Genomic DNA, 24,652 nt, shown 5'->3' with positions numbered 1-24,652 from the left:
GAAGAAAATGGACTAGTGTGTAAGTGCCCAGGAATCTATACTTAGTCTATTGGCAGAGTACTTTATTGAAGTATTACTGTAATACCATAGCACGTCCTCTGGATTTCATGCCTTGTACTGTGTGTTCCTGAGATGACCCGATTTATAAAACTCATAATTTTAGTCCTTGTTACTACTATGAAAACTACATGAGAATTGACTTTGCTCTTTAAACGTTTCTTCAGCTCATCACCTGAATCTGTTGTCATGGGCCTGTGACAATAAATAACATGTATTGTTGAAACTAAATGTAAGATACATCTCTTCATGAGAGTATTCCCATAACTTTATATTATAATGGCGGGTGCAGTTTGAAATGAAAGAAAAAGTAATACTAGAGAGAGCCAATATTTACAGTATCAGCTGGAATAATATAATTATGTAAGCTGCCCAGATAGCGCTGTGATGAGCATGATACGAATGCCCAGATACAGATTTTCATTTGCAACTGTCTGAAATGAAAACTACAAACTCCCAGGCTCTTCACAGTTGTAAAGATCAGCTTGAAAGCATATGCCGTAAAATACAGTTGGCTTCTCTTTCTTTCTCCTCTAACGAATAAATAATCAATAATAAATGTTTCACACTTTAGAAATCACAATGGAAAGGTCAAGTAGGCTTTTTTTTAAAGAGTCAGTGTAGCTAATACATCCTTAAATGCTTAAATTGTAGATTTAAAAACTATCAAGCCTTTGAGAAAGTGAAATTTAGTAGTTGACCGGTCTTCTGTCTAGGCAACCTGCTTTTTAAGATACATTCTCTATATAGGGGTGTAACCGATTCTGCAGAAGAATAGCAGAGATGGCCTTACTCCTTGTGTAGCTGAGGTGGAAGAAGTCAGCCGTGAGAGCAGATTAACTCATTGGAAGCAGTGACCCTGGTAGATATGCAGACATCCATTTTTTTCTTCAGCAGAAAAAAGTTTGTCACTTAAGTTTTTTGTGTGGCTTTGGAACCTTTTGGAAGTTTTTCTGCTCTTTCTCAGTGTTCAGCTAACAACTTTGTTTTGGTTTTTCTTCATTTCAGTTATTAAGTTGTAGCTGCTTTTTCTTAATGTTATATTCATTGTATAATGAATTTTAATAGACTGTTATGCTAACCGTTCCTAGAAGAGGTTCTTGTCTGATGTGCAACACCTAGCGCGTGGGACTGCAGCAAGCTGAATAGTGGCTTGGGGGGGGAAAAAAAGTGCTATTATAAATCAGTTCGGATTTGAAATATGGGTGTTATTTATGTGGCATTTTCTTTGCTATTGGAAGACATTGATCCTGCTTGTGGGGATTAGTTGACAATAATTTGAAGTCTTCAGGGAGTGAGGAATATGCAGGTGTACCACAAACACTCAAACCAAAACCACAGAAAAGAGGATTGTGGGGGGAAACTTGAAAATTCGTATTTATAGTAAAGGACTGAAAGAAATGTCAGTAACACTAAAATAAGTGCCCAGTTTGGACTTGAGTCGACGTAAAGCAATACCAGTTGGTTTAGTCTAAATGCAAAGAAGCACACAAATCTTTGTAAAAATAAGATAAAACACAAAATCCCACCCTGGTCTATTCTGCATCAGGTTTTAGGAGAGAACTGGAGTCAGGTGATGATTGAATAAGAATAATATTTTGTGCAACGTGCGTTTCGATTTCAAATGTTCTTTTTCTGTTGTTGATGTGATGTTCTTATTTGGGGAGAAACAGTTGTTTGTACAAAACATGGTCAGATGGCAAGCACCCTCAAATTAATGCTTCATTCCAGTGTTGTCAAAGGCTACTTGGTTATCTGGGCTTTAGAGGAGGTTATGAAGTACCTTCACCTGAGTCTTTTACATTCTTGTGGGTGGAGAAAGTTTTCAAGTGTGGTGACTGAGTGGGGTCTTAACTTCCTCTGAGCCCTCCTGTGAGGCTTAATGTGAGCCTGAGATGCTACATGTGATTGAAATTCAACATAATTTATTCTAATGTGGGGAAAATGGTGGCAATCTCCAAGGGGTAGAAATCATTATGCGCCTGCTTTTCCTTCTTGGCAGCAAGTGCTCACAGATAAGTCAAAAGTTCTAAGTTACGTTCATGTTGAAAGACTTTTTTTGTAGTACAAAAAGTTCAAAAATTTTCAAGTCTTTCCTTTTGCTTGTGTCTTTGCTTTGTTTTCCTCTGCTTTTACCACCCACTCATCCTATCTCTTCAGGGCGTTGAACTTCTATTTTTAACTCCGTTTTCTAGACGTACAACATGTGCAGGCAGCACAGAAGTGGTTGTGTTCTCTCTGAGATCACGGGCTCTATCCCTGCTTTTGGAGAGGCTCTTATTAAAGATTTTAAAAACTATGGGAGAGGGGAGGAAATCTTTGCAAACCTCAGGTTTACTGTTGGGAATAGAGGTAATAAGAGTGACAAGAATACGTTTAGGGAAGACGATTGTGGCTTCAGTAGTCTCTGCCTCTTTAAAACACGTATATGCTGAACTGGTTTGGTGGATGACCAGAAACATTGAGGATTTTTTTTTAAGGGATGTTTTTGGCGGGAAGCTAAGTAGTATTTTTAAAAAAAAAGACACTAATTTTCTAGTAGAAATACACAAATGTGAAGGTAAGGGTTCCGTTCACTTTTTTATTATTTTCAGGGGTTTGGGGGCTTTTTTTGGTTGTTTTTCTTTACACAAGCTTCTTGTTTTAGCTTTTATTAGAAAAAGCAAAAGCATGATAAATTCTCATTTTTTTTTTTTTTTTAAGTAAGGGTGATTCTAATTCTTATCTGTGGGGATTGTATGAAGCTAATTAACGTTAGCACATGTTTTAAAGATTCACATGTGGGAAGAGAGATGGGCAAAGCAGTTTTTGCATCAGACTTAAATGGGGAGGAAGAAAGAAAAGTTAACATTAAGGCATAGTTTTGTGGTTATGGTGTGACTCACAAGAAAGACTGAGGCCATCTGACATGTACATTACAAACAGTTGTAAAAACATGCCATTAGATATCCACAATGTGTAGTGGGCTGAGTTAATGTTACTTTGAATCCATAATGTTAAAGTTATCTGGCGCAGGGAGTGTAACTCCACGAATCAAACATCGTACCATTGTTTTTTTGTTTTACATTACGTCGTTGACCCTGGTGGACGAGGTTCTTTCTGATCAGCTCAGCAGTGAAGTTTTAATCCTGCCTTTCGTTTGTTCAGTGTCATCCAGCAACGCTGACACCAGCCAGGGCTTTTTCTTGAGTCAGGGTTTAGACAGACTTCGACAGAGAGAATACATTGACGCAATTAAAATGTTTAGAATTATGCACAGTGTTTTGCAACGTGCATGCTTGTTTTCTTGCTATTTTCCTGTATACGGAAGATCAAACTGTAGACGGTTAGATTTTACGTTTAAATGTGATTATATTTTTGAGTTTTCCTTAATATCTCTCTAAATCTCAAATTGTGTGGTGGTAATTTTCCCTGGCATAAACTTTCATATAAATATAGTATGGGCCCGATACCTGAGCGTGACCATGTAGAAACAATTCTTGTTTATCTTCCTAATGTTTCATATACTGTTAAAACTTGGGAATTTTTGTTCAGAATTTGACTTCGTGTGTTTTGTTTTCAGTTTTTAAAAGTAATGGCTTTTGTAATGGATTCCTTAGCTTCAGTCTCAGCTCTGAAGACGACTTTATAAACATTTAATAGCTTTAAAAGAACCTCTTTGGAAACTACAGTATCTGTGGTATGGGCTATATCTAAGAGGGTTTTTATATTTTAATTTCAGAAAAGTGTTTAGGGTCTTTTTTTTCTACAAAGCTATGAAGATGAGCTTTTTTCACACCTTTGTGATAACGAGTGAGCTTTAGGGTCTAGTTTCTATTCTGTTTAATCTTAGCTTTAGCACAGTTAAGACGTCATTCTGTGTTTAAATCCCCTCACAAAAATAATTGATTCCATCTATTGTTTTTTACCTGTGTTTGTAAGTCAAATATTAAGACTTTGGTAGATTGATATAGCAGCTACGAATGGCATGTTAAGACAAAAAAAATAATCTTCCCCGTATGTAGCAATGGTGACAAGTGGGGTTTGGTTTGAGAGGCTGACAAAGGCTCCTACGCTGATAATAAGAGAAAAGTACTTTTTAAAGTGCACAGAGATGGCACAGAAGTCTTGAAAGTTGAGTGTGTTGGGTTTGGGGGGGATGATGTTAGATTTTTCTGATACAGGTGCTGAAATTAGAGTCAAAAAGGAAAGCAGATTGTCAGAGATGCCCATTATCCCAGTTACCACTCAAATAATTTGCAGCCACGAGAGCTCAGTGTTCATGTAAATCAGGCTGCTGTTATTTAATGATGGATTTGTTTAACTGTAAAAAATGGCCATTGAAGTACTGTAACTGTTTTTTATTTTGGGGTCTTAGACTTTCCCCAGCTGTATTTAAAGAGCATATGAGATGCATTTCTCAGATGCAATTTTTTGCGTGGAACCTTCTGTCCAGTTTGAGTTCGTAGCACTCTGATAACGATCAGAATTCTGCAATAATGAAAAATAAATCAGAACTGGAACAGGCAAATATTGGGGCTTTTGAACCTTCAGAGTAATTTTTTATTGTGTTTTTATTTATAAATATAACAAGCTTTAGTTTCTGTGAAGCAGACGTCTCAGTGAAAATGGGAGAAGCTGAAAGCAGCACTGGCAGGTGTTGAGCAAATGTCTCCGATGTCTCACAAGGGCTGTGTTATACGTCTTCAGTTCTTTTTATTAGTCTGCTCAGAATCTGACTTCTCAGATTTGCATTTAATTGCTGGGTGATTCTGCGACGTAAACATCCCGGTGTATACCTGTTGTTAAGTCCGATTCCAGCCAGTCTTCCAAGTCAGATTTGTTCACCCCTTGTGCATCCCAGGCTCACTCAGGTACCACCTTCTTCGAGCTGGTACGTTGTTGCTTCAAGAACATTTTAACTGACAAAATTACAAGACCACACACTTGGGTTATTTAGTTACACCTTTTGAACCACAGTTATAAAAATGTAGGGGGCTGAAGCGTTCCAAAAGCATGAACGTTTTCAGTCTCATCAATTATTCTTAATATTAAAAGTCAGCAGATGGAGCCAAAGGCTTGTAGAAAAATTACTTGTGCTGAATGTATATTAAACCACAAAGCCCGCTAAGTTTAACTAATAATGTTTCTACTGAAATTTATAACAGCAAAGCTATTTATTTGCTGCTAAACCTCATACTAGCATTCCGTTTTCATTCCGTTGTCTCTGTGCAGATTGAGAGCTCACCCCTTCATATACCAGGGAGTCCAACTTAAAGACTAAAAAAGTGAAGTTTGAGTGGGAACCTGATTTTCTTTGTAGAATTACATCTGTGGAAGGTTTTCTGCAGCATTGTTCCCCACTTTGTCAGAAAAAAACGGTGTTATATTTTGTCAATATTTTTACTTCTGTGAGCACAGTAATTGGAATCCACTGTTGAGGGTTAGACTGAAATTCACTGCAACCTCCTTTCCATTAGTGCGCAGTTGGGGAGCGCTGGGGTTTCACGTTTTCCTTCTGAAGCAACTGAAATTAGTCTTTGCCTTAGATAATGTGTCAGACTTGATATTCTAAAAGGCTAACGCTATGCTTTCGGTAAATATTAACATCCTTTGGGGATTTTAAATAATATCTTTAGAAAAAAGGGAGTGGAACGTTTTCCAAACGCTTCCAAAAATGAATCCTGCCTTAATAAAATAAGAAAAAACAAAGGTGGTAAGTGGTACCTACCTTTTGCAGGAAAAGGGAGAAAAAACTGTCATAGTTATAAAATGGTATTCAAAGAGGATGGAAGAAGTGATGATACTGATTGAACAGAGAGCGTTCTAGTGGTACAGTATTGGTTTGCCTTTTAGTAAAGACAGAAAAATGAAAATGTTAAGTGACTAACAGCAGCCGTTTTGTCTAACTATTAAACTTAATTTAAAAAATTCTTTCTCCTCTAAATCTAATCTTCTGAAGGATTATGAAATGTACATGTGTTTCACATAGGATATAGAGTAAGTGGTATATAAATGTATGCTTAAGTATTGCATGTATGTTTTTCTTCACTTTTGTTTTACTGATTTTTGAAGCTAGGGCTCTTTAGTTTGGAGCAGGCATCTACTTAGAGTGACTATGGAAACTTGGCTTAATGGCCAAGTTAAAAGCTTTTCTTATTTTTCTGTTTATCTTTGGCCTCATCTGTGTTTAAATTATCTTTCCCCCATTCCTCCTGTTGAAAGACAGTGATAAAACTTCAACCAGTTGTACCAGCTTGCTGACTTAATTTCCTCTAATCAACATTGGCTGTAGTAGCAAGAGTTTCTAACGTTGACGTTTTCCTTTTGAATGATAGGATCAGTTCTTAGGTTCAGGTTCACTGCTGACTTACTGTAGTCTTTTCTAGTTAGATGTTTTTCTTCCTAAATGAAGGTACCCAGTCACTTCCAGTAAAATTATATTTTCTTTTCAAGCTGTTTGACTCGTGCTAAAAACCTCATCAAATACAGGACCGGAGGGTGCATCCTGAATTGTATCTTCATCCAGTCTCCTAAAATTGCAAGTAACCGAATCTTGCAGTCTCACTGTGATGAGTAGCTTCTATATTTATATTTACTGTAGAAGAACATTAATGCATCTTTTAGAATGAAGAGAATATAAACTTATAACATAGGAAGAACACAGCGCTTTTGCTATATTTAAGAGACTCCTGCATGCGCAGACCAAGTTCATCATTGATTTGCACTGAGATAAATGCCGATGTCCTCTGCGTAATGTTGCCCTTAAAGAAGAGAGCAAATGCTGTTTTGGTTTTTGAGAAGAATGTTTTGGCTAAGGCAGAACAGTCGGTAGATGTGGTGGCCAGTGCAGTGGGGGTCTCCTTAGCAGAGACGCTGCACAAAGAGCAGCAGTAACTTCTTGGTGTTACAGTGGTGTGTTTTCAATTGCAAGTTTTTGCCTTTGTTTCCCTTTAAAATGCTCTTCTGATACTAAAATCTCGCCTAGATTTTAGCAACGAGCAAACCTAACTGGGCGTCTTAATTTTGTACGTTTTTTTCAGAGATACCTGCCTCCATAGCGTGTGTGGGTTGTCCCTGGGCATTTCTTAATCATCTTAAATTGGGAAGGTGCATATGATTACAACATATATAGTGTATCAAGAGAGGAGAGAACAACGTCATGGTGGAGTTTTGTGCTGTTGAGGAGGTACCTAATCCCCCAATATTTTGGGAAAATGGGGTCTGTGAGTTAGTGACTACAGTGAAAAATCTGCAGATGAGGAAGCCTGGTCATGAAGAAGTACTTCTGAAAAATCTGATAAACTTTTAAAAATACACTGGCAAAAAAAAACAACCTAAAAAATATAGTGAATAAGGAAAAAATTTTGCATTGGTGGATAGGCTAGATAAGCTTCCTTTGGACTGGATCCAGTCATCTCAAAGAATTGCATGTGGCCTGCACGCTTTGGATTACACGTAATTTCAACTTTAATTTAAAAAGAAAAGGTTCTAGCTTTCAAGACTGTGTGGGAGTGACAGTTGCAGTTTTCCAGTCCTGACTGCAGGCAGAGCAGACACGTGTGAAATCTTCTTCCAGTCTTGGAATGAATGTTAATTTTGAAGCCCAATTGTGGTACTTTGAAATGTCATTGGCCATTTCAGTGCAGGTTGTTTGAGCAGGTGTGACCAGGCAGGCAACAGCCGTGGGACCTGAAGGATAGGAAGTGGAGGATTCTGCAAGGAAAGAAATCGAGCAGATGAAGAGGTACACATAGACAGAAAAAATGAGAGGAACAAAAGGCAAGAAAAGCTGGTTTTGCTGTGCCACAATACCGTATAAAGTAGTAGAAGATTGTTCTTTGCTACGTGAAATACCTTTACGTGCCAGCATTAACAGTCCACTCTTCTTTCATAGGCTTCAGGTTGCCCTCCTTGCTTCTACTAAGCTTCTGTTGTTGGTGACTTGCTCTCAGGTGTTTTTGCGTGATGGCTCTAGTGCTGTCTCGTCTGTTACCCAGGCGTGTTGCGATCTCAGTGAGCCTAAAGTTCCTTCGTGGACCTCATTTAGCTTTCTTTTAAAAGACCTATAATGGATTAAAATGATTTATAAATTGTCAGCTGTTTTCCGTCTCTTCCTCCAGACTGAGGACCATTTCCTTGTCATTGATGTATAAACTCCCAGAGCAGATTTTCCTCAAATTTTTTGGAAAATATTCTGACAGAGTGAATCCTAAACCAAATCAATAAACAAAAGCACCAATACAAGCAGAATTGCCTTTTGTTCATAGTTTATCCTGAATATTTTGGTGAACACCAAATTAGCCAAGAGAATCCTGTTGAGCGTTCACTGTGCCTCAGTGGTGCTTTCACATCTCCGCACCATGGACTTGTTCCCTTCCCTGAGTTGCAGTAGGTTTCCTGTGTTTCTTTTACAGGTGTCTGTGATACTGGAAAATGAGGTGGCTTGTTTTACATAAGAAATGCATTTGCATGGGGTACTCAGAAATACGGAAATACGTTGGTGATAGTTGTAATTTCTTTGGATCTCGATGAAGCTTTAAAAAAGCACGCCAGTAGGGCTGCCGCTAAAAAAGGGTGGGTGTGTGTAAAATGTAGAAATATTTATTCACCTGATGACGGCTGAGAGGTTTAGACAAATAGAAAGTGTGTTGAGAAGATAATAGTTTGGAATTCTATGGTTTGAATACAGCTTCTGGTTGTCACTGTGAGAATATACTAGGTAGGTCTGCAGCACGTATTGGGAGTAATTTCTTTCAGAATCAAGGCCAGGGTTTTTTCAAATTGGACAGCTCTTCCATAGCGAGTTAACAAATCCTGCGGAGGCAAAGAAGTCGCAACTCTACGTCTTTTGTAAATGCTTGTTGTATGAGAGGTGAGGGACCCTTTTCATGAGTTAATCAAAAAGACCTATGCAAACAAGCAAGAGGATTTTTTTTCCTCAGTCAGTCACTACAGTTACAGAGCCTGACATTGTTAGGTGAACCTTTGTGATCTCACAGGCTACTGCGTACTCTTGTGCGCCAGACCCCTCTTAATAAAAATGTGGGGCACTGGATACGCAAATTCATAGCAGCTGTCACAGCTGGGCTGTGGTGAAGTTTGGTCAAGACCCTTTGAACTTTTTATTTCGCGCTAATCCCATTTAGTGTGATCAATATATGGACCTCCAGCTCCTAGGTCTGTTAATTAGGTGTCAAGTGTTGGGTTGGCCGGTGTCAGGCTGTAAAATACAAACACAGAAGAGGCTATCAGTGGGGAAGTGAAGTGTTTATTGTCTGAATGTATATAAGCCTTCGGTTCTGAAAAGTTGCCTTCCCTAGTCTGAGATGTCCTTAGGGAACTTGAGAGTCTTTTGTTTCTCTCAGTAAGGTAAATTTATAGTTAAATAGTAAGCATTTTACCAAAAATAAAGGCTGGGGGCTGCAAAATGTTGTAAAAGATCCAGTTCTACCAAGATTTTTATGTTGGAGTAGCTCTTTGCTTGCCTTCCCCCCACCGTTTCTCCCTGGTAATAAAAATACTTAGTTGATCTGGTAACTATTTGCATTGGGTTGTTCAAGATGGGAGTCCTTTCTTGTTTTGAGTACGTACATCTAAAACGAAGCTTCTCTTAAGACTTTACCAGTATTTATTTTAACTTGTGCTTTGGAGCATTCAGGGAATAGACAGGATAACTTAGATCTTCATTTCCCCATCTCAAAGAATCTCAGGAGTTTTTTGAACTCCCCCATCTTTAGTGCTCTATCATTCAGCGAAGGGTAAATACGTAGAATGATATTTCAGCTTTCATACATTTTTGGGTTCCTTTATTTCAGTCTTCCAGTGACAGAACGGACTGGGGAGTTCTGAGTAGTTCGTTTCATCTCCTTTGAAGAAAACCTTAAATTTATAATCCCAGATCAGACCTTTCCTATAACTCACGCAACTCATCCTGTTAACTGTTTTAATATATGGCACCGCTATTTCATTAAACAACATCCAGGAATAATTAGTTCAGCAACGATGCCTCGGAACAAAAGCCCTTGATTTCGTTTAGCTTTATAAGTTGGTCTCTTTTGATCTGCAAGAACACATCTGGGGCCTTTAAGAAAGCAGAAAGAAAAATATTAAATGTTTAGTAAGGCCGTTGGTGAAGGTTTCAAAGCACAGTAACCCTTTGGTACCAGGACGTAGCTCAGAGGCAAAAAAAAGTGTGAATTTCTTATTTCATAAGAAATGGCACCTCTATATGGTAAACGCTGTTTTTCCTAGCTGATGACCACTACTTTTTGGCTTTATTTCCAGTTTCAAAAGATGCAGTCTCTTCATTCTTTCCTTCACTCTTCTTCCGTTCTGCCCCCTTTCTTCCCCCAGCTGCACGTCAATGGATTATTTGGAATCATTACAGTAAACAGGGCATTTTTTTATTTTTTTTTGCTGTGTATCTGTGCATTAGAATTTGGTTTTGCTGTATCAAACTTTGCACCATACTGCTTTGTTCCTTTTATAGCTTAGTATTGTTTGCCACGGTGGTAGAGAGAAATCCATTTGTTCTTTACTCTGGATTCAGCTGCTGAGATTTGGAAAATGCCGAGTGCAGAGGACACAAATTTACTTGTGTAATCTTCATCACTATTACTGACTTATATTAAAATTTGTCAACAAAAAAAATCCTACCTCTAAGAAAAGAATCTATAAAGATTTTGTATACCAATTGGTTTTTATTTCAGAAAAAGGATTATTATGAAAAATATGTGTCTGATAGCAATTAATTCCCTTTTCATAGCATAGGTAGCTTTTGTTTTGATTGTAATTAGTACAAGGAATTCACCATATCATTTGATTTGTACTGATGTGCATACTTGGGTTTGCTTGTTTGCTGCACGGCACTAAAATGCGGTTGTGTTTATATTCTGAGTATTTCCTAGAAAATGTACAAATCATCGCGATTAATGTTAACGTTTGCCACAGCTAATGAAGCCTACCAGATCTCTCAGTAATTATTCATCACCTTTGTTTCATTGTGTATAAATCATGGCTTTTATTAACGAGCTTATTTTAGGGAAGGGAAGGAAAATTTTGTTTGCGAGAAAGAAATGAGCAAAAGAACTTTTTTCTTATTTTTCCCCTCGACCTGTCAAAATAGAAGTGAAAAGCGCTGAAAATATTATTTTTCATTACAGGTTTTATTTTTAAATGCAGCTTTATGTTCACTCTGTGTTTGTTTTCCTTAGTGAGCCTTTAACTCCAAGGTTATGACCCAATAATGACCTCCCCTTTCCACTCTCAATTGCTTTTGACCTACTCCATTAAGTAAAAAGAAATAACCTAACAGAAGGGTAACCAGATCACTGCTACCACACCAAGGAAACAGGCAGGCTTTGGGATGCTCTTCTTTAATCTCTCTATCCACAGAGCCTTCATTTTAATTTGCAAAATTGAACCCAGATCGAGAGCAGTAAAGCCTGAATACGGTAAATATTCATGCCTCAGTGATCTAGAGTGGCTCCATTACGTTTCAGAGATTGGGAGAATTACCTTTTGGATTATGTATATTCATGGGCTGATTTTTATTTGAGATATAATATTACTCACATTGGGCTACATGTCGCACATTCTACCAAAACCAGCCTTCTCACAAAGCTCCAAGTGTTCCTTACACGTAAAAGTTTTACTTCTTTACCCTATAGTTTCCTCCCTTTTATGCTTTTCAAAGACTGGTAGTAAACAAATTTCTTTTAAAGAAGAAGAAGAAAAAAAATCCCAGTAGAAGTTCTTCTATAAAACCTTTCAACCCTGTGTTTACTGTGATATATTCTTTTGCATGTGACTTTGAAGTCTTCAGATAAAAGTATTATTATTGTTCTAAACCTAAATCTCTTTGGAAAAAAGAATTCAGTTCATTCTCTTGGAAGAAAAAAATTCCAGACAGCCTTTTCTTTAACCTATCATTTTGCATTGGTTTTGACTTCTTTTTGGATTTTTTTTCTTTGAAAATTTTTTATTGAAATATTTTTGATAAGTTGCAGAAATTTTAATTGGCGTATATGTTAAGCTTATTCCGTGTCATAGTTTTACTATGGGTCTGACATTCTTTGCCTAGATACTTGCTGGCTAAACTCATTGGCATTATATTATGCTTTTAAAAATGCATACTTTGTCATCTGTAGTGATAGATGGCACAAGCAGTACTGCTTAATTTAAGGATATTTAAATCTTAAGATTCCTTTTTCGGTTACAAAAAAAGCTATGAGGGATTATAGTTATTTGGAGATGAAAGGATATATAGGAGGTGTCTGGCTTCTGCTTCCTTCCACGTGTCCTTGGAGCGTGGGGATGTCTTCCCTACCTACAGCCCCAAGCGTTCAACAGGTGCGGCTGTCATGCTCTTCTGGCCAGAGGAATAAAGGGGCTGTGGTCCTCCCCATGCGAATAGATTCACCCAAATCTAGAAGACACAATGCAGAGAGAAAGTAAAGGTGCGGTGGGGGCTTAGTGCTCTTGGTGTTCCCCTTGGGAATCCCAGGTGGAAGCCAAAGAGTGTATTAAGAACATGTAATTACTGGGAAATACTGCGAGGACAAATCGTGCTTGACCAGCCTGATTGCCTTCGGTGGCGAAACGTAGAGACAGGAAGAGCCATGACTTTAGTAAGGCTTGGGGGGCATCTCTCCCAGCGTTCTCATGTGGAAGCTGGGGAGGTATGGGGGGGGGCTTTGGTGAGAGTTGAAAATTGGCTGAAGTGGTTGAGGATGTTGGAAGTTTTGCTGTGAATGGGGAAAATTGCTATGAAATGATAAATATTCTGAAAAAATCAGCCTTTTGCTTTCAAAGACTGGACATTGAGGTTTTTCTTGAGAATTTGGATTGTGACCAGTTACGCAGTTGAGTTTCTTATCTGCAGGGAGCCGTAATGCCACATTATATCACAAGGGTGACAAGATGACAGAATTTTACCAAATAAATGCTCCAGTGAGATAGCATACATGCAAACCGGAGTGAATTTAATAGTTTACAGTAAATAATGAATTCGGGGCAATTCAGTCACAGGAAGTAAAGAAATAGAGGACAGATTTCTTATTCAGTGAGCTTTGTCCAGCCTGGGCATGGGATGGATTTCGTTCTGTTGAAAAAAATTTGAGATTATATACTTAAAGACTGCAGTAGAACGCGTAGGCGCAGAAGGTCACTTAACTTTAGGTGTAAAATCTTAATCTTCATACTTGCTAATTTTTGATTTGTGATTGTGTGCATGAATATAGCATTTATGTAATTTAAATTACAGTTACAATATTAAAGCAGAGGAGCATGAGAGTAAGATCATTGACCTGCTGCTTTATTTACTGGGTGCGTAGCCATGGTTTAGAGGATGGGAAAGGAATTAAGCGAAACGGATTTTAGTGTCCCTTTTTACATTGCTTTATTCTAGTGTTGCAGTGCAGGCTCTTCAGGCAGTAGTGTTATTTTGTCAGGAGGAGGAATATATCGAATGAAATCTGATAGCACGTGTGTGGCATTACGTGTGGCCACAGTGTTCATATGGCGATGCCTTTATAAACCTCACTTAAAAAAATTAAGAATCATTCTGTGTGAAATAGTTTTTCCTCCAGATGCTAAGTTCCTTTCCCACCTGAGGCAAAGTGAGGCCATGTACAAATAATAGATTCTAGAAATAATAAAGATCTTTCAGAAAATTGTTATTAAGCCATATGATCTTGGCAGCGCCTGCAAACTTGGAATTACTTCTCACTCTTTGAGGTTTCTACTCTTTGTAGTTGGTCCTACCTGCTGGTGTGATGTTGACTTGGAAGAGGTGGCTTTCCACAAGCTGAGCATGGGCAAAGTTTGCATCGTGTGATTGTGTTCAACAACATGCTGTTTGCAGCTCCTGTTTCAGCTCCATTTTATGCTGTTCTGAAATCCTGGTTGAAGATCTGGAACTAATGTTTCTCAAGTGTTCACCGAGATATGACATGAACCCCAAAGGCATCTCAGAATTAAGAAAATATTCCATATCTTAACTTTTAAAATAAAAGATTTTTCTATTTATTGGGATGGAGGATGTGGATGGAGTAGGGCAGAGATCTTGACTCGTGATTTCTGAAAGCTCGTTGTTGCTCTCCTGTGCCTTCACAGCCTAGGTGCCCTTTGGATGCTTTCAAACAGGAATGGTTTGCTGCCTTCGCTAAACATATTGCTGCTTACTCACGTATAGGACTCAGCTTTGCTTGCGAATAGTCATCCCCCATAAAGCAAAGAATTTGTCATGCTTCATGTTTAGAAGAGAATTTATGAAAAGATCTGTTGGCGTGTAAGAGCAGTCTTATGTCTGAATTAGAGTTTTGTTGAGTTTTAGTGTACGTGCATAGACAAGGGTTGGCTGAAACCTAAAAATTGTGATAGCCTTTCAGGCATGCGGGCTGCATTTTTTTTGACAGCGTAGCTTGATGTCCTGTGACCACCAAGAGATGATACTGGAAGCAATTCTTTATTTGGATTTGAAGTAGAGCAATAAGGAGGAAGGCAGTCCTTAGTTCGCTGCTCCTCTTCAGCTGTAGGCAGGCATTTCTACTGGAGGATATTAAGGTGGTGTTTCTTGTATTTGGCACTCTGCTGCCGCGTATGGTCACCTCTCAAGGATGCTGGTTCAGGCAGGCTTTGCTCTTGATGCATTTCTAAACCTCAGGGCTGAAACAGTGCTTTCTTAGTTTATCTGTTCTTCTCCCTTCTTGGATGTAAGTTTAAAGATGCAGCTCTTCGCAGCTGGGCTCAGAGGTGCGATCTTTATTTTAGACTGGCTGGAGTCCTCTGCATCTGAAGCGAGGTCTTTTTTGTAATACATATATAATATTCCCTTTATAAACACTGCATTTATAATCAGTATTTTCTGTAATAGGTTATTAAGACTAATTATTTTAACGTTGCAGTTTCTCATCAGTATTACAGGGAAGTATGGTTGCTGTATCTTTTAAATCAGAAAGACGCACTCACAACAGCAGGATGACTAGGTTCTTATCTGAAGAAGCTATGAGCAATGGCATATGGTTGATAACTTAATGGAAGTTGGATAAATAAAGGAAAAGAAGCTCTGACATATCAGGGGAAAAAGTCATTAGTGGACTTTTTCTGTATCCTGATTTCTATTAGTCTGTACTAAACTGCTTTGAAAATCGTAGTGGGCTTTTCCTTTGGTCTTCAAATAATGGGTTCTCTTCTTATATTGAATGCATTTGTTTTCTCAAGGGCTGAACTGTTTGGGTGCTTTTGGTTTTTATTTTGCATTTTTTTAATCTGTATTTGAACACAAATTTCTTATTTCTCGCTCTTTATAGACCTTTACATAATGCTTTAAGAACATTACTGTGACTATACAAATAAAATTTAAAAAGCGAAGCAAATCCCTTTGCAAATGATGTAAGATTTCAACACATGGCTCCTGATGAGATACAATCAGTTCCCTTGTGCCATTATTAGAAAACAAAATGTGAGTGAATTTTTTAGCAAAGTTTGTAGCAAGTTTTATAATGGTATCCAAGTTTTCCGTGTTTACCCACATTGTTTGCATGCAATAAAGTCTGACTCTTTGAAGTTGCACTCAATATTGTACACTTTGTTTTTTGCATCTAAATGCCCAGTTCCCCAAAGGAAGAGTAAAATATGTCTCTCTCTAGTGGATTGGTAAAAAGGGCCTTGCATTATTTTCATGGACAAGATGAGATAGAAGCTGTTTTACAGACAGCGTTTTGAGGACAAAACCTAGGTGCTTGAAATAAACGCAAAGAAATGCCAAAGGTATTGGTCATAGCTGGCCTCAGGTGGGAATTCCTATTGCTCAGGACAGAATGCTCTGAAGTATTTAACCTCATTCTGTTGGTAAATGGGTGGACGGAGCGATCCAACCCCAGCTCCCCGCTTGAAACTTCCGTCGTTGTAAACCTAAAGAAAATATGGGGAAGTTTAGAACTGTACTATAACTCGTGGGGATCCCTTACGCAGGGAAACTAGAGATGCATAAGAGAAACAAATTGAATACTGGGGGCCAGTTGCATCCTTTTCAGTGCTTCCAGGTTTGTATTTTAAAGGCCAGACAAAACAAAGATGAATTTTAGTTACGTACTTCGGTCTTTTGAAGAAAAAAACCCCTACATTTGGAGTATTTTAAACCGCGGACAAATATCTCTGTCAGTCGGGGTCAGAGTGAAATGGGATGAAATACTGTACTGATGTTCATGGTCTGCTCAGAAAACAGGAAGCTGGTGATTTAAAGCTACTCTGGCTCTTGTTATTTGATCCAGTGGGTGCAGATCAACTCACTGATTCACTTCTCCGCTGGTTCCACGTCTGACCTTTTGAAGGAAATGCAATTCCAACTCGGTTCTCGTGTGATCTGATCCACCTCCCCAGTCACCTAAGCGCACTCTGGCATCGTTCTGCGCAGAGTCTGATTCCTACGTATGTTAAGTTCTTGGAGCAGAGTTTGTGATCAGTTAAGATGCTGTGCCGCAAACTCCTTTTACAGTTGATTATGGTACTGAGAACATGTAGGAAAAAGAGGAATGGGCTTGAATGTGTCCTTCACATTTACTTTTTTTTCTGATACGTGTATGGGAACTTCAGGTGCCAGAATAGGTACCATGAATATAAGGGGAAAACCTATTTACATTTAAAACAAATATAGATGGGCTGATTAAATCATTTGTGAGATACTAGATAGGTCAGCAAGAAGTGCTGATTTTCAGTAGGCTGAGCAGTGCCACATCTTTCCCTTCACGTGACCGAGGACGAGCAGACCTGTCTGAAAGCCAGACCCAGCTACAAAGAAATTGGGCGATTCTTAAAGCTCTGGTGAGCGTGGCCGGGGTGGGGAGCCGCCTCCTCTGAGAGAGTTTCAGCCTTCTCAAGTAATCTGCTTTGTTCGGGGAGAAAAAGCTTTACTTTACTCGATTCTGTGAATTTTCAGGGTTTTTTTTTTTTGTTTTTAATTAGGATACTGTTTTCTGAAAGCGAATTAGTCAGGATCCAAGGCTTTTCTTGAAACTTGCGTTGGAGACTGTGAGGACCATCAGCAACGTATGAACGGGAGCCATCCTGTTAAAGCTTCCTGCAACACTGGAAAATACTCCTGTATGGATACTCCACGCAAAGTTTCTCCCGCACATAGGAACCAAAGCGAGCTTTTGTCATTTAAAGTGACACTTTATAGCTGTATACTCTTTCTAATGTAGCTTAACACTGAGAAATGTGGAAGAACACACCTAGTATTCCGATACAAGCCAGATTTGTATGCCATGGTGGAGAACTGCAGATCTCATTGAAAAAGTTTAATCGTGTGAAGTGAATATTTTAAAAGTACTTGTTAATTCTCCTTCTGATGGTTGTTTATGGGCTGCATGTCAGATCCATCAATTTGAGTTAATTTGAGTGAGTAGGCATGGTGCTTTTGAGGAATGTTTCATAGATTCCTAATTAAAAGCTAAGATGTATTCTGAGTATACGCATGCAAGAATAGGTATTTTTAAAAACAATTTTTATTCTTTAATGTTATCTGAGTTCTCTGAAAGATGTTTCAGAGGAATGTACGTTCAGGCCGTTTTAGAGACTGACAAATGTTCTGTAATAATTTCACTCAACTGTTTAGGTGGGTAGTTTCTAAAAAGTAGTATTATGAACTGGAATATTAGTAATAAAGTAAAGAATCTTTGTGGCTTTGTTTTAAGGTAGAAAACTGCATAGGTCTTTTCGTGCATCTTCCAGTTTTGCATTGGGGAGCAACAGGGATGGAAGACTTCTTAGTTCTTGTCATTTTATTGGTTGTAGACGGTGGAAGATTTACTGCTAGCCTTATTGCATAGGAAATCACAGAAGTCTTTAAACCCCTGTAGTTTGGGCTGGTACTTTTCATATGGTGATTTCGATCTTGTAGCGCTTGTTTATTTCTTTGGAACACATACGTTTAGAAAATATTTTTCTTTTTCTTTTTTTTTTTTTTTAAATCCTTAAACATTACTTGTATAACCAGTGTTGCAACTATCACAATGATTGAAAGTGGAGAGGGAGGGGTAGGTTATAGTGAATGAAAGAAGGCTGATTCAAGGCACTGTACTCCCAGCCTTTGGGGTACGACCCAAGTTGTGTAGTGAGCAGAGAGGTGGAGGCAGATACTAAATTGTTGCTCCCTGATCCATCTGGATAGGTTGTACTGCCGCGGAGCCTTGGCTAAAGGGATAATGAGTATGTATTTGGGTATAAAAATGCTTGCAACTGAAATCCTAGTGAGTGTTTAGAATACCTTTTTGAGTCTGTTCTGACGTTTATTAAGATCGTACCAAACTATTTTGGTCAGGGCTTTTTAGTGAGGGGTTTTCCTCTTACGTGAACACACCTCTTGATCATCTTCTCATAATATCTTCTGGATTCTTGGAGAATCCACAGGCATTCATGTGGCATTTGATCTGAAAAATGTTGCAATAATAATTTATTATAATCTGAAAAAGGGCATTTCTTTTGGGTTTGGTTAGCAGCCAGAGATCCAGGGAACCCAAACAATATTTGTAGTGGTGAAGCTCATGGCCATTGTTATTTGTATAATTATGATTTCAGGAAGGAATACAGGATTTCTGTTGTTTTGTAGAAGCTGTGCAGCTGCTGGATTTTTTTTCCACGTTTTAAAATCAGCTTTCTGTATATGCCTGTGACCATTTTTTGCTGACTTATTTGGAGAACTCTTTATATTCTAACTACTGAAGGTTTTCGTTCAGCCAATAGACTTTTCATCTACTCCTCTATTTTGATTTAAGTTTCTGCAATTTGTTCCCCTCTGAGTCTTTCTTTCTTCCTTTTTTTTTTTTCCTACAGTCTTCTCTTAGCGTTGCTTGATTTGGTGGCGTTGGGAATAGACATACAAAGATTTGCTGGCAGCCAAATAATCTGTCCTTCATATAGGGCAGCAGGCTTTGTGAAAATCCATTTTGTTTCTACTTATGCGTTGCATCCAAGATGCAGAAAAAAAGCAGGTATTTTTAGTATTATCCTGTGAGTAAATGATTCTGTGATTAAAATTAATAAAGTTAACTTCTCTAGACTGTTCCGAGTTGTGTAGCTTAGATGATGTGCTCCAAGCTGTGTGACATACTGAGGATGAAGCCCAGATCTGCCGAGTCCAAACTTTTGGGTTGGGATTCTCTTCATCAGTGCTTGCGTGTTTTTTGTTTCTTACTTTTGGGAGTTAGAAGACAAATGGGGTAGGTTAGAATTAGAAGATGGGCTGCTAAGGGGCAGGCAGTGGTTGGAGATCGATTTGAGAACAGTTCCAGCTGAGTAAGACAGGTACTAATGGCTTGAATGTTGAGAATTGCACAGTAGCATTTGTGAACCTTTTTGATAGCTGTAGAATCCTTACTAAGAAAAGGGAGAGAGAAAAAGAAGTGCCGAGAGTTGAGATGTATTCTAGCAATGTTGTTCTGTGTGCATTTACAGTATAATCTATTGTATATTGATAAAGGCATACTAAAGAAACGATTGCTGGAATGGAGCATTCCCCTGGAGAGTTCAGTTCTTGGATCTGAATTTTGAGGTTTCAGCCCTTCAAAAATTCCATTCTTCTCTTCTCCTTGATAACTCCTTGAAATAACTAATGCAATAGTAAGCTCATTAAGGTCAAAATTTTATAGCATCTGGGAAGAGCAAAATAAATTTTTTAGTATAAGTGGTGGCCAGTGCGGCAGTTTCTCTATGATAATCCTAACAGGTGGAACCCCACGTTTTAGGGAGAGGGATGCTGGCCGTATATTTATGAACATTCAAATCTTTGCAAAAAATCTTTGAGGACTTTTTTTTTTTTTTTAAATATATGGGATGTCCTAGAGTAGGAGGTGGTAGATTTTTGTATTACTAGTTATTTTGCAGTGATAGTTTACAGGATTTCGTTGTGCTCGGTGTTGTACAAATACGTTATAGAGAAAGGTTTTTTTTGTTATGACTGTTTTACAGTTGAAATCAACCAAGTCAAAGTAGTGTATGAAACAATTTTCATAGAAGGGGGGGGAAAACAGTCATATAGGTTCATGGATGGGTTTTGTAGTGCTACATTTTTGATGGTGCGGGTGCTTGGGGCAGTATGTTGAGTAAGCTGTTTCGTGGTGTGGTTATATCTGCTGATTTGCAGATGGTATTTGCATCATCTGTGCTGCAAAACATACTAACATAACTGTGCCCATGATAATCTTACAGTTTTATGAACAGAAGTAGAATAAACTGAGAGGCTCAAACCTGTGGTAACTGTAAATGATGGGGTACGTTCTCAGTCTGTTCACTTCCTGCTTTTTGAGTTGTGGCCTCTTCTAGGAGGTCAGTCATCGTACAAGACAGCGGGGTGCAATATGTGGCTTTGTGCTTGCGATGCCCTTGTGTGCAAAAATGGCTTCATTTTTTTTTCTTGCTCTTTCCTCAATAGGTGACGAAGAAAGTCAAGTCCATGCAGATGTTCCATACTCCCGTGACTTACGCTATGCAGGGTGACAGAGTAGGTATCTGTGTAACCCAGTTTGATCCCAAACTGCTAGAACGAGGCCTGATTTGCACCCCAGAATCACTTCACACCATCCACGCTGCAATAATTTCCCTGAAGAAAATCCAGTACTTTCGAGGAGCTCTTCAGACGAAGGCCAAGTTCCATATCACAGTTGGTCATGAAACAGTTATGGGAAGAGTGATGTTTTTCAGTCCAGCCCCTGCCGACTTCAATGAAGAAATTCAAGAAAATGTTTTTGATTTTGAAAAAGATTATCTTTATCAAGAGGAGTATCTGTCCAAGGACTCAAATTCTTCAGAGGAGAACAAAGAAAATGACCAGGCAGGAGAAGTCCAACTCCCAAGACAACAGTGGGCTTTGCTAGAGTTTGAAAAACCAGTCACTTGTCCTAAACTCTGCCTTGTGATCGGCTCCAAGCTGGATACAGATATTCACGCAAATACCTGCAGGTTGGCGTTCCATGGGGTACTGCTCCAGGGCATGGAAGACAAGAACTACATGGAGACTTTCCTTCCAAAGCTGAAAGTGTACAAACTGAAGCATAAAGAAGGACAAGTGGAAAGGGTAAGCTGTCTTTTTAATGCTGTACGTGGGAAGGGGAAATACTTGTTCCGTGTAACTGCGTATATTCACGGGCTACAGAATTTTCACTGTTATGTTCCAGAGTCTTTATACACGTTTTTCTTATGTTTGTGTACCTGGTGTATTGCATCTTGTCTGCTTGCAAACAGTCAGAAATCACTGCTTTAAAAGTGACTAGTTTATTCAGCTCAATGCAATCAGTGCTGAGTAATTTCATGCTGATTTTTCATTGATCCTTTTGATGTCTAGCCACTCTGGTCTGCCTGCAAACTTGCTTTGTTTGTTTACCTTCCAAAGTGCCTCATCTCTTCTCTTCCCAGTTGACAGAACTTCCAGCTTTCTATTGACATATTTGATGTAGTTATTCTGCAATACATTGAAAATGTAAAGACAGTGTTAAACAAATAAAAAGTAACATTAGATTAAATAACACGAAGATCGTTATTAATTCTTTTATGCATTTTTCACACTTTATTAAATATGAACCTCAATTATTAACATTTATTTTAGTAGGCAAAAAGAATCTCCTGCAAGGTGCCTTACATAGCTATAGAATGGCTGAAGTTGGGATCAAGCTGATGACGTGGAGAACTTGGAGCCTTTGGTTAATGCACGTTGTTTCTGTGTTGCAGAGGCGTTGACCTGCTGTCGTGTATGTGCTTGACCCGCCTCATTGGCAGAAACCAGAGATGCTTTCTGGAGGAGTTAGCGTCTAGAGTAAAAGCTGGGAATTTTTACTGTCCCTTCAGTACGAATAGATACACTTGGTATAGTGGCCTGGTATCATTACATTGCCATCACAGGTTCAATTTTGGAGGTGCTTATCTTTTGGTGGTCAGTGGAGAACCATTTCTTTATAGATCCCATATTGGAATTTTTCATAATGAATGGTTTAGGTGGAGATGTGCAATGTATATTCCAGTTGCCTACCCCTAAATGAGCAGAGTTGAGGTAAACTTTAGCGAATGTTTACTTGATGTATTAGTGCGGTAGGTATTTTATTAACTTTTGGATAAAGAACTATTAATTTTTGTTTTCCTAATCCAAAACCTGATTGTTTGAACAAAACGTTTAGCATTCTTTCTTCTTTTCAGAATTCCATAGAGCTGTGTTGAGTAAAGCATAGTATCTCTCCTTGCTCTACTACAGGAGGCTGAACACTTCGCATACCGTACGATGCTTGCAATTTATAATGCAGACTTCTTGACTGTTTCTTTGTTTGTTTGCTTTACTTATTTAATAGTGAAAAATAAACCAAGAACCCTGTCAGGGCATGATTTTTGATTAGGGAGGTTCTTTTCCAAATGGCTCACTACATCAATTGGTCAAACAGGCAATTTGTATCCTTTTCTCTGAGGTCTCTATGTTGCTGTTTTAGCTTAAAAAAAAAAAAAAAAAAAAAAAAGAAAAAAGACATTTTTTCCTTCTAATTTCCACTACTAACTTTGGAGGCTGTTCTCTTCAAAGGCACTACGGACCGGTGGTGGTGTGTTGGGGTTTTGGATGCCAATTTTAACTCTAGGAAGGCAGGCAGTGAGGAGGAGGATAATTTAGCTTTCCGAAATTTTTTTCTCTATTAATATGGGTTATACGGGATGCCCAAAATCAGCAGTCACTCTTCAAAATTTTGCCAGCAGGTGTAGCGTTTCCTTTGAAATGGTCGACTGCCTTTCTCTTTGGCTGACGGTGATGTTGAACCAGAAAAACAGGTACAAAGTATTCTGTCCTCTAAGCTGCAGAGAAGCTCTAGACCAAATGCTCTCGAGCTGTCTGAACTCTTGAAACGTTTATCCTTATCTCTGCTAAAAACTGACTCGCTGGTGCATGGCCCATGCCACTAATATCCAGCGAGACCTGGCTTACCAACTCCTTTTGTTTCTCTGTGGCTGTAGGAATATGAACGAGAGCAGAAGTCTGTGTGACCCCTGGAGACACACGTGCTGCTTGTGTTGTGTTGAGCTGAAATGAACGGGGCTCAGATTCTTTCTCTATTTTTGCTCCCAGTGCATGGCACTAGCCTGTGGGAGTTGAAACTTGCAGGCTACAAACTGCGCGAGTGTGCCTTGTCTGACTGGGTTAACAGAGTTTGCCTTTAGCCTCGGCTGTGCTCTGTTAATTGTTGTTTCGTGTTATTTTCAAATCCTTTGCTAGTTCACGTATTCTGCTATTGATTTTACTGTGTAAATAATGGAATAACATTAATCAAATTACACATTTTATTTTCTGGTCTAGAAAATAACCAATGAGTGTGGGCTGTTTAATATTTTACTAACAGAGTAATATATGAGACTGATATATTAGTGAACTGTATTGATACTTTCCCATGCTTTTTAAAATATGTAGCTGGGGGGTTTATTATTTTATCCCACCTGTATCTGTCTCACAGTGGTCCTTATATATGGGCCTTGATCATTGTCTATATGAACGCTAATTGGCCTTGTAAATGAACAGTTGCTATCGAATAGTCTGTCTCAAAGTTAGGTTTGTTTTCTGGTTGTGCCTCCTGTGGTACCGTAGATACTCTCGGTGGGTATTTTCCCTGATGTTTGCCAAAAGGAGAGTGGAGCAAATGCCGTAAGAAAAGCTCACGACGTAAAGTCACAGGGACACGCGGGGACCTGGGAGAGATGGTGGGAAGAGGATTGTGCCAGTTATAAAGGACCTGCTGGGGGAGTGTTTACAGCATTAGCTGAGGTAGCTACTATTAAGTCTGTGCTTTTGCCGAGCAGAGAGCAGCAGGAACAATTGGGTGGTACAGTGACTTATTTTAGTACACAAAGTCGCTAGCTAATAGAAAATCTGAATCAGCTGGTCCCACCCTGCTGCTGATGGATGGCTGGAGATTAGGATCGCTGAATTTAGGGTGTCTATTCTTGGCACTGATACAGGAAAATTTCTTTCTCTGTTGAGCAAGGAAGCTCCCCCCCTCCTCACCTTCCCTGGGGAGGCATAAAAATAATAATAATTAAAAAATACACGTTACCTTCACGAGAAAGGAACTTTTCCTCCAGAGAATACTGCTGGGGAAAATTAGCTTCATAGTTTCCTGAAAGGCTGGGAGAGAGGGAGGCAGAGGCACGTACCGGCCGCCTTCCCGGGTTCAGCAGGGGCTGGAAACACACTCTCGGAACCGGACTGTGAGTGGAATTCAATAGTACCCGTCTGTAAAACACCGCAGCTAGTCTGATGTGGGCTCTCCTAAGCCCCCTGCTTGCTGCTAGAATTAAAATAAATTCCCTGCAGTTTAACCACCAGTTTACCCAGGAGAAATCAGGCATTTATGGTTTGGCTTTTTGTTCCTACTCTGATTAATTTCAGAGCACCGATGGAATAGGAAGAATTGTAAATTCATTAAGTTTCAGCATCACAGTACTTTTCTGCCCCTTGTGCATGGCACCCCCCTGGATTTCAGGTTTATTTTTTTTTAATAAAATAAAATTTATTCTCAAAGATTTTTTTGGCTCTCTAAGAGCAAGTGTGACATTTTTGCTGTTTCACATAGAAATCAAGTCTATGAACTGG

At 38.8% G+C, this 24,652-nt stretch overlaps 1 protein-coding gene across 3 annotated transcripts in view; it reads left to right on the top strand.

Moving 5' to 3' along the window:
* The window catches only part of EEFSEC (eukaryotic elongation factor, selenocysteine-tRNA specific), a 127,514-nt gene that overhangs the window by 49,976 nt on the left and 52,886 nt on the right, over positions 1-24,652 (top strand). For all 3 annotated transcript variants that reach the window (XM_074602735.1, XM_074602736.1, XM_074602737.1), the window contains exon 5: positions 20,471-21,112. In XM_074602735.1, the coding sequence (XP_074458836.1) occupies positions 20,471-21,112 (642 nt within the window). The remainder of the gene's footprint in view (positions 1-20,470; positions 21,113-24,652) is intronic.

Source organism: Larus michahellis, chromosome 10 (genome assembly GCF_964199755.1).
Source record: "Larus michahellis chromosome 10, bLarMic1.1, whole genome shotgun sequence".
NCBI classification, from domain to species: Eukaryota; Metazoa; Chordata; class Aves; order Charadriiformes; family Laridae; genus Larus; species Larus michahellis.
The sequence above is the reverse complement of the archived record's forward strand: the minus strand, read 5'-3'. Positions and strand labels throughout refer to the sequence as shown.